The sequence below is a fragment of the Quercus robur genome, chromosome 6 (assembly GCF_932294415.1).
Source record: "Quercus robur chromosome 6, dhQueRobu3.1, whole genome shotgun sequence".
NCBI classification, from domain to species: domain Eukaryota; kingdom Viridiplantae; phylum Streptophyta; class Magnoliopsida; order Fagales; family Fagaceae; genus Quercus; species Quercus robur.
In genome coordinates, this window is record NC_065539.1 from 44,124,234 (window position 1) to 44,138,386 (window position 14,153).

The 14,153-nt window shown below is 34.9% G+C and overlaps 2 protein-coding genes across 3 annotated transcripts; one reads left to right on the forward strand and one right to left on the reverse strand.

Moving 5' to 3' along the window:
- Positions 1–4,014: 4,014 nt before the first annotated feature.
- Positions 4,015–10,390, forward strand: LOC126688931 (dihydrolipoyl dehydrogenase 2, chloroplastic-like). Its single transcript, XM_050383870.1, has 15 exons — positions 4,015–4,598; positions 5,350–5,496; positions 5,640–5,774; positions 5,979–6,084; positions 6,241–6,365; positions 7,160–7,285; positions 7,374–7,454; positions 8,075–8,137; positions 8,227–8,301; positions 8,382–8,460; positions 8,545–8,645; positions 8,840–8,953; positions 9,042–9,155; positions 9,465–9,536; positions 9,919–10,390. Exons 1-15 carry the CDS (start codon positions 4,269–4,271, stop codon positions 9,964–9,966), a joined length of 1,716 nt encoding a protein of 571 aa, XP_050239827.1. The 5' UTR covers positions 4,015–4,268; the 3' UTR covers positions 9,967–10,390.
- Positions 10,391–13,382: 2,992 nt separating this feature from the next.
- On the reverse strand, positions 13,383–14,153 carry LOC126688932 (60S ribosomal protein L29-1-like). Of its 2 annotated transcripts, XM_050383871.1 has the most exons (3): positions 14,000–14,153; positions 13,780–13,883; positions 13,383–13,680 (listed from the first exon to the last, which is right to left on the reverse strand). In XM_050383871.1, the coding sequence occupies exons 2-3, from the start codon at positions 13,879–13,881 to the stop codon at positions 13,597–13,599; spliced, it is 186 nt and encodes a 61-aa protein (XP_050239828.1). In that variant the 5' UTR covers positions 13,882–13,883; positions 14,000–14,153; the 3' UTR covers positions 13,383–13,596. The 2 variants fall into 2 exon arrangements, with proteins under 2 accessions (XP_050239828.1, XP_050239829.1); XM_050383872.1 differs by lacking the exon at positions 14,000–14,153 and having other exon boundaries at positions 13,780–13,907.

The following is a 14,153-nucleotide window of genomic DNA, read 5'->3' on the forward strand; positions in this document are numbered from 1 at the left end:
CAACTTTTTTGGTCATGTGGTGTACGCAGTGGGAGAGGGCAATCGTATTAGGTTTTGGCATAACCCTTGGAGTGGCCCTATTCCTTTGAAAGAATTATACCCGGAATTGTTTGCCTGTGCTGTGGTTCAATATTTTCAATCAAAATTATGTTTGATGGATATCTTTCATAAAATTAATAAAATTCATTTTCTCAATTTTCATAGTGAAATTCTTAAAAAGTTTCATTTTCTATAAAAATTATCAAAATTTATACTAATGTAAGTAAAAATATTCAATTGAACTAATAAAATTTTCAAAAACGTGAATGATCCAAAACTTGGAGGAACAAATTAGACTTCAAACATATTTGAAGCTATCTTGTTTTGACCCATTATGTGGCAACTAAAGAAACATTTCATGTGTAGTTTTAATGACAAAATTTTTTTAATGAGTCAATGACTTGTTAATCGCCACATAACAGGTTGAAAAAGATAAATTCAAACATATTTAGTGCCAAAAATTTTCAAATATTTAACAGATATAAAAATACATTTTACAATTAAAAAAAATAGAATTGCAAAAAATAAAGTTATGTCTCTATACCTATTAGACCAATTCTTTTTTTTAAGAGCATTATTGGACTAATTCAAATACTTGGAGGGACCAACTCTTATTTTTGAAGACTAAATTTTGAAAACATTAAAATAATTATATATATATATATATATATTTATAAAAATTTCAAAATTTTGGGAGGGTCATGGCCCCCCCCCCACCTTTCAACATGGCTCCGCCCCTGTAAAGAATGATATTGTATAATTGATAATGTAAGTTTTGAGATGGTAAAATAAAATAGTCTGAATATAGCGGATGTGAATGCCCTAATATTCAATTCTAAACAAATACTAAACTAAAATATATTAGTTTATTAGAGTGACTTTTTACCTTAGAATCCAACCATGAAAAGATAGAAAATTGGAAAGAGATAAAAAAAAAAAAAAAATGAGAGAATATAAAATATTTTAGTTTCCTCTTATGGTATTTAGTTGAGAATTGAGATGATGGAAAAGTAGAGGGATGAAATATATAGTTTGTATAGAGTTCCTAAATGCTTAATTATGGATGTGACTTTGATTTATTGGCCAATTACGTTCATATCAACCCAAAGCTAGTTACATCCCAAGGTTATTGTGAAGAAAACCACACGTGTGATTTTGCACACGGCTTAGGTTTTCTGCTGATTGTTTTTTTTTTAGTAGCTCTAGGATAACAGTGGAGATGAAATTGAGGTTGTAGCTTCTGTATTCAGACAGACAGACATCGAGTTGTTGATTTGATGGAGAATATTCTTCAATTACACCGATTACTTTCTTTTTTTCTGAGGAATAGACTTGAATATCAGCTGCTGCTATAAAAGATGATTTATTCCATGACAAGCAACTTCGATGTCTGGTAGCATGTATAAGTGTATAACTAGGTGGCATACAAACCTGTCAAAACCAGACCCATTTACATATGTGGGCAGATAGTTTGGTCCCAGTGGATTTATTATATATGGTGCATTTATGTATCTTTTGGATTACATGAGATTTTGTAATTCAGTGATATTATTTTATTGTTCTAAAGAATAAAATTTAGGTTGAAAATTGAAATCCTACATTGGCTCTCCCAACACTTGTTTAAAGAATGAGAAAAAAAAAAATGAAATTGCTTACATAACATCAGCTTCCACAACCCAGTATTTATTAGCCAACCAAGTTAGGTGAACTTTTAGATGCCTAAGTCCTAACTACTCCATTAACCACAAGACTGATTTGGTCTCACACAAATCATCCAAGAGGATTTATATATCTACACCACTGTTATAATTTAAAAGTATGATTCATTTCATTATTGCTTAATTTGATAAACTTTTAAAACAATAAATAATTTATCATGATATAAAAATAGGTGACCATGACTCATGAGTTTGAACGTTGTCTGCACTCCACCAACTTCCAAGTTTACTATTTATCTTTTAATTATGAGTAACTTCAGCAATGCATTTAACCCATTTGTTCAATAAAATAACTTCTTTATCCAAAAAAAAAAAAAAAAAAGATGAAAACAATTCATATTAGACAACTCAAAAATGTCACACACTTCATCATTGTTTGTTAATTAGAAAAAGGTAATTTTTTTTATTATTCTTCTTCTTCTTCTCTCTCTCAATAACAAATTTGCAAAAGTTTCTTATCATCATTGATCATTGTATATTTGTATTTAATGTGTGATCATCGTTTCAAGTTTTATTTATTTAATTAATCTATGATCACCATTTAATCATTTTGTATTTGCTAATAAGTGTCCTAATGAAAGCATGAAAAATATGCATGCATTTCATTGCAAAATATTTCTTATTCAAAACTGTGGTTAACAAGATTCAATTCAATTTTTTTACCTCGTGTCAATGAATTATTTACATATTCATTGTACCTAATGTGATATAATTCCATTGAAAAATATTGTTCTCTCTCTCTCTCTCTCTCTCTCTCTCAATAAGCTTGAACAAATCCTTTCCTTTTGCAACTTATTTTTGTCAACTTATTTTACTATTCAACTTATTTTTATTACTATTCATACACGACGGAGCTACGTTTTATAATGGGGGGCATCCTCCCCCCCCCCCCCAAATGCTCAAAAATTTATTATAACTACTAAAAAATAGGATATACAGAATTGTTATAAGAGCTGACCCCTCCAAATGAAACTAATTGCCCCCCATGTGTCCTTAACTACTTGTTTCATTCATATTTACTTAATTACTTTGACTTTTTTTTCTCTCCATCTCTCCTCTCCCCAACACATCAACAAGCCCACAACTTTTATAAGTTTTACGGTTTTACTCACTTTTACTATTAGCTTCTCTTTTTAATATGTATTTTCCAATGTTCTATTTTCCTGTCCCTTCCAAAAGAACTCATCACTAAATGCAAATGTTCTCATAATCTTACACCAACTCTCTTCAATCTCTTTACAAAAGTTCATTAAAGTATTGATAAGTGGGTCATACATACATAAATAGACACATATATATTTTTTGTGAATCAATATGATTATTTAGTCTTGACCGGCCCCCCTAAAGATAAATTTCTAGCTCCACCCCTGTATTCATAGGTCTCACAGTACTTTTTAGTACTATTCATAGATCCACTGTACTATTTCAGCTATGTTTTATCTTTATCTACAGTACTTTCAGTAAAAAAATTTCAGTTTCAACAAAATAAGTAAATCCTAAACGGACTCCAAGTCGTTACAAAAAATATATTATTATGTTATTGTCCTTTTAAGGAAAGGGTGGTGGACTCAATGATGTTGAAGAACATATCATAGACAAGGTTTTAAGTTTCATTTAACACACTATTTTTGTTCATGGATTGGAATTTTAAAGATTTTTCATACACACATAGTAGAATAGTCTGGTAAAAAACTAATGATCTGTTTGTTTCGATGAAAAACCTTTTGTGAATATAGTTTTCTTTGTTATTCTGTCTTTGGTACCATCAGAAGGAAGAAAAAAAAAAAAAACTACTTTGGTCTATGAAAAACCTTATTAAAAATATAACTTATTTTCGGAAACAATTCTATCTCATGTTAAGTTAAATAAACACAATTAAGAACTTAAGAAGCAATATAGAAATTATTGAAAATAATTCTATTTTTATTTTGAGGTTTCTACCAAAAAATACTTTTTGAAAAATTAATGGCATATAACTTTTTTATTTATTTATATATGATAGAAATTCTACTCTAATTTAATCTAAGTGTATATGTATATAAAATTCTCTTTTAGAGATTTAAATCCTGTCTCTTACCCCCTCGCAACCCAAGTCCCATAAGCACTACTCGAAGAGTAATAATCATCGTGGTTTAATCCCATAGAACTAATCACACATGAAATAGCTCCGAATTCCGAAGAGAGAGGGTGAGAATTAAGTTAGTTGAGCAAAATGGGACCAGGGACAGGTTGACAAGTTAAACTTAAAGAAAGAGAGAAAGAGAGAGAGAGAGAGAGAGAGAGAGAGAAAGGGAACAGAGACAGAAAGTAGTTTATCCGCCGCACTTTGATATCTCCGCCCTTCACTCTATTAACGGACTTACCAAAGCCCCTTTTCCAAACTCTCTTAAACCCAAACCCAAACTCACATTTCATTTCCTCAGATCTCTCTCTCTCTCTCTCTCACACACACACACACACACACACTCTCTCTCTCTCTCTCTCTCCCTCTCTCTGAGAAATCACACAAAAATGCAATCCTCGCTATCTCTCTCCCTCTCTCCCCACACTTCCCTCACCATTCCAAGGCCAAACCAATCTTCATTCGCCACTTCGGCGAAGCCGATCAATCTCCGATTCTGCGGTCTCCGGCGTGAGGCGCTCGGCGATTTCTCTCCGCTCCTAACGCGCCGAATCCAACTCAACTCCATTACCGCACGTCGTCGCTCTGCCGCTGACCTCGTCGTCTCCGCCTCGCTCTCCGGCGGCAACGGAAGCCCTCCCAAGTCATTCGATTACGACTTGCTCATCATTGGCGCCGGCGTCGGCGGCCACGGTGCTGCCCTTCACGCCGTCGAGAAGGTACGCTCGCCCATGTCGCTTCAATTCGATTTAGTTGAACTTGCAACGAAATGAATTCAGACTCTATAAGCTCAATTACAATGCTAATTGACGTTAAATTATTTATATGAGCTTAGATCGTCATTTTCACATACTTCTCTAAGTGTAAACTGACTTAGCTCAAAATTAAAATTAAAATTATTCAAGTCCAGTTCGAACAGATTTAAAAAATGCACATTTTCATGATATATATAATGCTAATGCTTAATGATTGACTAGTTGAGCTTGAATTGACTATATTAGTTTAAATCATCTTTAAAAAAAAGAAAGGAAAAAACAAAAAAACTCTTTTTTGCATGCATGCTATCCAAAATTAATTATTTTAATATAATTTTGTACGATTTCAAACTGTTTCTGTTGGTTTTGGAGTTATCATTAAGAATAGTCTTTGCTGCATATTGTTTAGGAAGTGTTGAAATGAGAGAGTTAAATGCATCATTTTTTTTTCCATGTAATTTGGTTATAGTAAACTTGCGGAGGAATTATTGTATTGCTTCAGAGTGGATTTCAGATTATATGTATTCCTAATTTATATCAAATTTAGTCATTATCACACAAAAAGAATTGGAATTATATCCCAGCTAAAATGTGGTGATGAGTATTCTAGGATGTGGGTCTTTTGAGGTGGTGTAAAAAAATAATTTTAAGTATCGTATTTGCTTCTTCTTGCTTTTTCATTAGAGGTGAATAGTTCTAAATGTGATTGATGCAGGGTCTGAAAACGGGCATTATTGAGGGAGACGTGGTGGGAGGAACGTGTGTAAACAGAGGTTGTGTTCCTTCTAAAGCTCTTTTGGCTGTAAGTGGTCGGATGCGTGAGCTTCAGAGTGAACATCACTTAAAGGCTTTGGGTTTGCAGGTAATAAGATTGGATCATCACCTTTATTTTAAAGCTTAGCTAACTATAAATCATATGTTTAGAGCACAAATACTATTGTAATTTGTAAGTATGTTGGTGGGTTGCTGTAATTCAACTGTTTGCCTTCTTGCAAATCATGATAGGTTTCGGCTGCTGGATATGATAGACAGGGTGTGGCTGATCATGCAAACAATCTTGCTTCAAAAATCCGCAATAACCTGACCAATTCTATGAAGGCAATTGGGGTTGACATATTGACAGGTGTTGGCACCATTCTGGTAAGTCATATATGCTACCATTTTGGATTCAGTGGTAACACAAACAAAAGCTCTTGTGGTCAATTAGAAAAAAAAAAATGACAATTTTGAGCTGTCCAGAACATGGTTTTCTCATTTTTTTTTTCTTTAAATTAAGTTTGTGATTAAATGGTTCATAAATTTTGTTCATACTTATGTTTATTGTGCATTTTTCAAACCATTCAGGGCCCTCAAAAGGTGAAAGTTGGATCTGACAAAGTGGTAACTGCACAAAATATAATCATAGCTACTGGTTCTGTTCCATTTGTCCCAAAGGGCATTGAAGTTGATGGTGTGTATCATTTTCTTCTCATCCTTTTTATGGTTTCACTATTTTCTTTTAATGGGTCCAGCGTTCTTCTGGATGGTGGACATTGTGTGCCAGTATTCTACAATCTTCTGCTATGTCGTGCTCAGAAGATTTTAATTACTGAATAATGACCTGCAGGGAAGACTGTAATTACCAGTGACCATGCACTCAAATTGGAATCTGTTCCTGATTGGATTGCTATCGTAGGCAGTGGTTATATTGGTCTTGAATTCAGTGATGTATATACTGCACTTGGGAGTGAGGTAGCACATTTCTTTCCTTCTTTTAGCGATTGTTACAAAACTAACACTATGTTTGGTTGCCCCTGGGAGGAGCGAAGGGAAAGGATAGAGAAAGGAATGTCAAAATTTGATGACCAGTTGCTTGCTTTTTTTACTGGTTCACTTTTTGATTGGTCTAGGGCTTGGGGAATCACATCTAGTGAATCTCTCCCTTCGTTCCTTAGCTCTCTTTTTCTTTGTAATTAGTTTCTTTTATCTGTTTTTGCTTCTCTCTTTTTTGTAACCTTTGATATGCTTTGTGCTTCTTTGCATAAAGCAGTTTTTTGAATTTACATCTTTCTTACTTATCAAAAAAAAAAAAAAAACATTGCTGAGAATACCTCAAATATTTTTCTTATAAGAAATGTAGAAATTTATTGATAAAGGAAAGCTCAGATGGAGTATCCTAAAGATTACAATGTATATTTAGATGAAGAATACCTCAAAATCTGTTCTGCAAATTCCACATGGTTAAATGAACTTGCTTAAACATCCATTGAAGACTTCCTATTCAATAAAAAAGAATATTAAGAATGGATTTTAGACTCACATTTACTGAGCTTTGCTTTCTTATTTGGTGTAAGAAATATTAGCCATGTAATTGATTCAGAATATGAATTTTATTATCCAGAATATGCCTTGTATATCTATAGGGTTTTATTTCATGAAAGATAGAAATCTTGACTCGGCAAACCAAAACCTTTTCTATTTAGCAATAAGCACAACAGCTTAGCGTCATATTTATGCATATTTATGTTGTTGTTTTATCTGTGAAGGTTACTTTTATCGAAGCTCTAGATCAGCTCATGCCTGGATTTGATCCTGAGATTGGGAAGTTAGCCCAAAGGGTGTTAATAAATCCAAGGAAAATCGACTATCATACTGGAGTGTTTGCAACCAAGGTAACCTGTGGTTTATGTTCAGCTATTTGAGTGTTTCCTGGGTAGTTGTTTCTGGCATTTATATTCTTTGGGTATATTCTCTTTATAGATAACACCAGCAAAGGATGGGAAGCCAGTCATTATTGAGCTTATTGATGCAAAGACCAAGGAACCAAAAGACACTTTAGAGGTAACTTGAGTTCTGAGAATTAGTTGGAAATACTGCCACTCATTGTCCTTTCAAAGTTATCTCTGTTCTTTGGCTTTCCCATTGACAATGTCCAAGAGAGCACAAGTAGATTGCCCAAACCTTTTCAATTTCCACGATACCAGAGCTGCAAAGAGCTTTATCCAAAATGGTCAAATTCTGCTGTCAATATTAATTTCTTTTCATATGCAGCCATGAATGACTAAATTATGAACTAGTTGATGAGAGCTTGCCAATAAAGTTATTGGTCCCATTAAATTGAGTGTTGAACAAATCAACCTGCGGCAAATTTGAGACTAAATAATGCTGTGTGAAATTCTGAAACCAATTGTGTATTTCTTCCACTTTCTAGCAAAAAAAAGGCATATGTTTCAACTTTGACCCATCAAGAGTGCTCAATGATACCCGACTTCCTTTGAGAGCTTGCTTTCAATTTACTGTTGAACCTGGCTATTTAAATTCAAATGCTTGATCCTTTGTGAATCTTAATCATCAGTAGTAGAGACACTTATGGGGAATCCCTGTTTAAGATCAGACGTTTTTGCTTTATATGTCGTCGCATGATGGCATCTGTAACAAACTTCTCAATTATTTTGCTACAGGTAGATGCAGCATTAATTGCAACGGGAAGGGCCCCATTCACACAGGGTCTTGGTTTGGAGAATGTAGGCTTTCTCAGATGCTTATGTGGTTGAGATTATAGATTCGTTGACCAAAGGGAAGTGGTTTCATGTTGATTTTGGTCTTTCTGCAGGTTAATGTAGCAACACAACGTGGTTTTGTTCCTGTTGATGAGCGCATGCGAGTAATTGATGCAAATGGCAATCTGGTTCGTTTTGAATATTTGTATGAGCATAATCCTTGTGTAGTTCCAGCCACTTGTTACTGACACTAAATTATGAACATTAGGTCCCTCACTTGTTTTGCATTGGTGATGCTAACGGCAAGATGATGCTTGCTCATGCAGCCAGTGCACAAGGAATTTCAGGTAAGTGATAATCAACTGATTGTCTGCTGTTTCAAATATAATAGCATAATACTTTCTTTGACATCCATTTCATCCTTTTTTAAGTGGTTGAACAAGTCACTGGAAGAGATCATGTGCTCAATCATCTGAGTATCCCTGCTGCTTGCTTCACTCATCCTGAAATCAGTATGGTTGGATTAACAGAGGTAAATTTTGAATCTTCTAACTGCATTCCATTGTTTGATATAATGATGTTGTTCGCTTTGCTAATTATATTCCCATTGTGCGTATAAAATATCCCTTTCCCATGTATTTTTTCTTTCTTTAATGAAAACAAGAGCTCCTATCAGCATTCCTGTTTAATAGGCAGCAATTTTGACTAAATATCTAAAATTTGCAGCCTCAAGCAAGGGAGAAAGCTGAAAAAGAGGGATTTGAAGTAAGAATTGCCAAGACAAGTTTTAAGGCTAACACAAAGGCCCTAGCAGAAAATGAAGGGGAGGGACTTGCCAAGGTTACATTTCTTTTACTTTTGTGCGTTGATTTATCTACCCCCTAGCTTAAATAAGTGGTAACACCGTTTCTATATTGTTTTCATGCAGTTGATATACAGACCCGACAATGGTGAGATACTTGGAGTCCATATCTTTGGGTTGCATGCTGCAGACCTCATCCACGAAGCATCCAATGCAATTGCTTTGGGGACACGTATTCAGGTAGATTTTGTGTGCCAAGACTACCATGTTTATGCACTTAAATTGCTACTTTTAGTTTAATGTGGCCTTGGTAATGAGGCTTTAGTTTCTTTGGTAATCAACTCTGAACATTTGTCACCCATCTTAAGGCTAAGAGTGAAACTGTTTTATGACAATGAGCTCCAGCTCAAAATGTCCCTCCTTTCCTTGTAAAAGCAAGGTGAAGGGTGAGGTTGTGGATGCAAGAAAAACTGGGTGCTTGTGTAACTTATCAAAACTGCTTTATGCTGCTCAGCAATTCATTGGTATTGTATCTTTTGCACCATGCAGGATATCAAACTTGCAGTTCATGCGCATCCAACCTTGTCCGAGGTGCTTGATGAATTGTTTAAATCAGCAAAGGTGAGTTGTACTGAACACCACTAGAATGTTTTCCTTTTCCATGCTAAATTGTAAGACAATGATAACTAGGATAGCTTGGCAGTTGATATATGAATGGCTGGCAAGATATTAGTAGCGTATGAAGCATGTCTTGTTACATTTTGTAATTCTTTACTCCTTCATGTACATTTCTATGTACATGAAGTAGTCTCATTCAATACAATTCTTAGGTACTTGTTAAAAAAAAGGGCTTTAAACATATGCACATCCCTGTTGAATACAGTTAGCTCCACAGTAGGCATAAAAAAAAATTCTAATATTGCATTATCTTTATATTACTTGCGCATCGAATGGCTATTTTATTGTCTTTCTGATGTGTAAACCCATAACTTAATATGGGCAGGTTAAAGCTCAAGTTTCTAGCCCAGTAAATGAGCCAGTTGCAGTCTAAGATTCTCAACAAATCAATATATATTTTTTGAAGAAATTTGCTTGTCATAGGGAGTTTCAAGGAAATATACACGTACAAGCATCAGAAGAGATCAACACATTAGCGACTCTACAGAAAGAAAGAACAGACTACAAGAACAGGCCAATTTCTCAATAACAGTTGGGGCCAAAATATTTTGCAACTTGGTATCTTGGTTTCTTAGTTTTGTCCATGTCTTGCAGAGATACTTGTATTCATAATGCTTTGATTTGGAAACTTTTCCGCTTCTAAAATTTTTGGTTAACATTAGAGATTTTAATAATAGCGAGGCAATGTTTGCATCCTGTTGTCTTTGTTTTCTAGTTTTGTCAATGTCTCAGAGATATTTTTATCCATAATGCGTAGCGTTGATTCAGAAACATTTCTGCATCAAAGCCATTTTGCATTTCTTCCCAAAGTTTTCACCAAAACGTCTGGAACAGCTTAAAGGGCTCTAAAACAGGCTTGTTTAGAGCGAACCTACTCCTCCCTTGAAAACCACCCATTATGATAGAGGATTATTTAACAAACCTCTGGGGTCAGCTATGATCCTTATCAAACTAATCAAAGATTGAGAACTATTTAACACTGACCACAAATTTATTTTTGAAAAAAATGTTGATGGACAATGCACAAAGACCTTTTTCTATTCCAGATACTCAGACATGCATGTCATTAAACGACAGGGCAACGAGAAGACAAGGCACATGGCGAAGGCATTCTAGTTACCTGCAGGCTGCCGCTCTAATAAGTACCAACCAATCCCAAAGGGGCTGTTTGGTGAGTGAGTTCAAACTCACATTTTCACATTTTAAACAATATTAGACACATTTTCACATATTTTTACCCACACGTATTTCAAAAAACTTTAAACAACAATTCTCAACTACTCTACCAAACACCCCCCAAAGTCTCAAACTTTGGATCTGCTAAGAACATCATTGGACTAATCAAAGTTGAGAACTATTTTTTGTTTTTAAAATGTTAATGGGCATTGTCAAAATACTTTTTTTTAGTCCAGGTACTCAAACATATCTATGAGAAATCTCCTTCAATTAGATATGGACTTGAAGAAAGGGACATCAAAAGAATTGACCACTGAGCCGTAGAAGGCAGGAAACTCTCAAGTACGGTTCTAAGGAAAGGAATTTCCCTGCCTATTCTGACCGGGAGAACAGGCCATTTAACAGGAAAATTCTGAACTTGCGGAGGCTTGGTAGGCCATTCAACAGGAAAATTCTGAAATTGCAGAGCTTGGTTTGATCAAGCCGCTGAATATTAGAAACAAGCTAGATTCGATCAAGCCGCTGAGTATTGGAAACAAGCTAGATCGCTACTCCCAGGAATTATATTGCGGCACAGAATTGGTTGAAGATCAAAATGTCATGAAACAGGAATTGTATTGCGGCACATAATTGGTTGAAGATCACAATGTCATGAAACAGAAGCGCAAAGTGAAGCCAAGGCACAGGGCAAATCATTCGAGATACGTGGGTATTAGCCAATCCCAACCATTTCTAAAATACCAGAACAGAATTCATTAATCTCCACTATTTTTTATGACACCCCTAATCATAATCAATAAGCTTCAATGGTTCTTGTTAGGCGATAGAAACAAAGTATACTAAGCATGAATTAAAAATACATGATCGATGCTTCCAATTCTTCAAGTCTGGCTACTACTCCCAATAGGAAAGTATGAACATCAACGTGTACAGTCATCACTGTAAACAAAAGTTAAGGCGGGTTTGAAATCTAGCTTTTTTTTTTTTTTTTTTTTTTTTTTTTTTTAAAGTTCCCCTGAAAGAATATCACATAATTACGTAGAATTGTTAGCACAATGAATCCAAATAAGCATGAGCGACAAGTTCATACAAAAATCAAAAGCAAAATCTGGTAGGAAATTATATCACAGAAGAAGACAAGCTCATGATGGAAGCAATCAGAGGGATCATTTTCTTTTAACACCAACCACTTTTGGAAGAAGTTGCGATATTTTCCCAGATCTCAATTTAAATATTTTGAAACCTTAACACATTCATATTTTTGCTATAGTAGAATAGAGTCAAAATTTGTTTATTTGCATCAAGCTTTCAAGGGGCACTTTCAAGACTTACTCAAACTAAGTAAAACTAGTCCCAATGAAACAAGAATTCACATAACTGTAGGTTAAATCAGTTGCCAAACAAAAGCTCACGAGTAAGGTTCATATAGGTATCCACATCAAAATCTGAGCACTACTGATATAACAATCCACCCAAGATCTGATAAGAATTACAAAAGAAAGCAAGCAAATAATGAAAGCAATAAGAATCTTTCTTCTTTGTCTAGTGACTTGTAAGCAATACTCCCAAACCCACCTCAAAAGTGTGCTTAAAAGATAGTTTAATTGCTTATCAGCACAACATTGTCGTACCCCAAGAGTACAGCATAATTAGCTTACATCCTTACTCCAAGGTACACAATAATTAAAAATCTGTTGTTTATCTTGAATTCATTGCTGATTCAATTCCTCATAGCCAAACATAGCCACCACCAATACAAGCCAGTTCCATCTGCCCCATCTCAAACAACTATGGTGCACAAAACTATTGATCTTAAGTTAGTGTACTACACTACATTTTGCTGGGAGGTTACCCCCATCAATAAAGGAAAGGAAATCCACCTACTGGAGAAACTCAACCTTGCATTGTCTTTTCTACAGGAGAATCTGGCTAGAAAATGAACAATACCTACAGATTCAACCCTACGTATTATTCTTCATTAGACCATTGACCAATCCCCTAACCATGCCTCAAATACAAACTTATCCAAAATCCCTTCCAAATAGGAGAAAATGTCATATAAAAGTACAGTCCACTAATGCTACCTAAGGTGACATGTTGACAATAAGGACATTCTTTTGAGTCCTGCATAAGACCTCAGACCAGATGGTTGTAAGACCATACATATATGATCAGAGTGAGCTCCTTCTAAGAAATTAACTCTAAATGACCTGATAACTTGTTCACTCTACACAAACTAATGAGGTAATGAGACTTGGCAAAGGAAGTAGTAAGTAGGCTGTTATCTAAGTGATCATCAACCAAGGTTTCCTAGTCCAAGTAATCTTGAAATCAAATTCGCCATCAATTTAGAATCATACTACATTATCTCAAACAGAAATTAATAAACATCCTAATTTGAACCAGTAATTTATAAATACACATCACTCATCACTAAAAACATCCATGGTCCAAAAAGCCAACAATTTAACATGAACCCTCTTGCAGGATTTCACAATTCAACTCCTCAACAAACAATCTTAACCAACATATAAAACAAACCATCATCTAAAGCTACAATCATCATCATTCAGCAACTTCACAAATTTCAAAAACAAATAAGACAATAACGCATAGGCTCCAAACAAATTCTCAATTAAAACTTAAAAAGTATCCTTAAACAAACATAAGTAACAAGGCATGAAGAGTACAGCCCCTACTAGGAATTAAAACAAAACCCCATTAGAGTACCATCAAATCCCTATCTAAAACATAAAGGTAAAACCATAGATCTTAAAACAAAAAAACGATTTCCATTTCTGACTGTCTTTTTTGTCTGTCCATTCATCTACTCTTCCTCGGAAGCACCCTCAGCACTCTTGTTGTTGTGCTTCCTGGCATACCTCTGGTTCCTCAGAAACTTGGGATCCATCTACACCCACAATTTTATAACATCAAAAACATTAGCTTTTTTTTGCATAAAAACATTGAAAATCATCAAAAACCCAACAAAGAGAAAAAGATAAAGTACCCCTTTGGTGGAGATGTGGCGGTGCTTGCGGGGTTTCTTGATGCCATTCTTGTGGGCCTTGTAGGACTGGTTGTGAGCTGTGTGATTCTTCGACTTTGCCATCTCTGAAAACCCAAAATAGCACACACACACACACTGTTACTTGATTAATCAATCTCACAAAAACCCAAATCTGAATTTCTGTTTTAGAGAGAGAGAGAAAGAGAGAGATTGGACGCACCTGGAAGCAAAGAAAGAGATGTGGCACAGCTAGGGTTTTGTGCTTTTGACGAAGCAGAGCTAGCCGAAATGAGAGGATTGGCAGCTTTTATATGATTCTGTGGGAAGAAAGAAACCCTAGTTCTGTATTATGTTAAATGACGGATTTGCCCCTC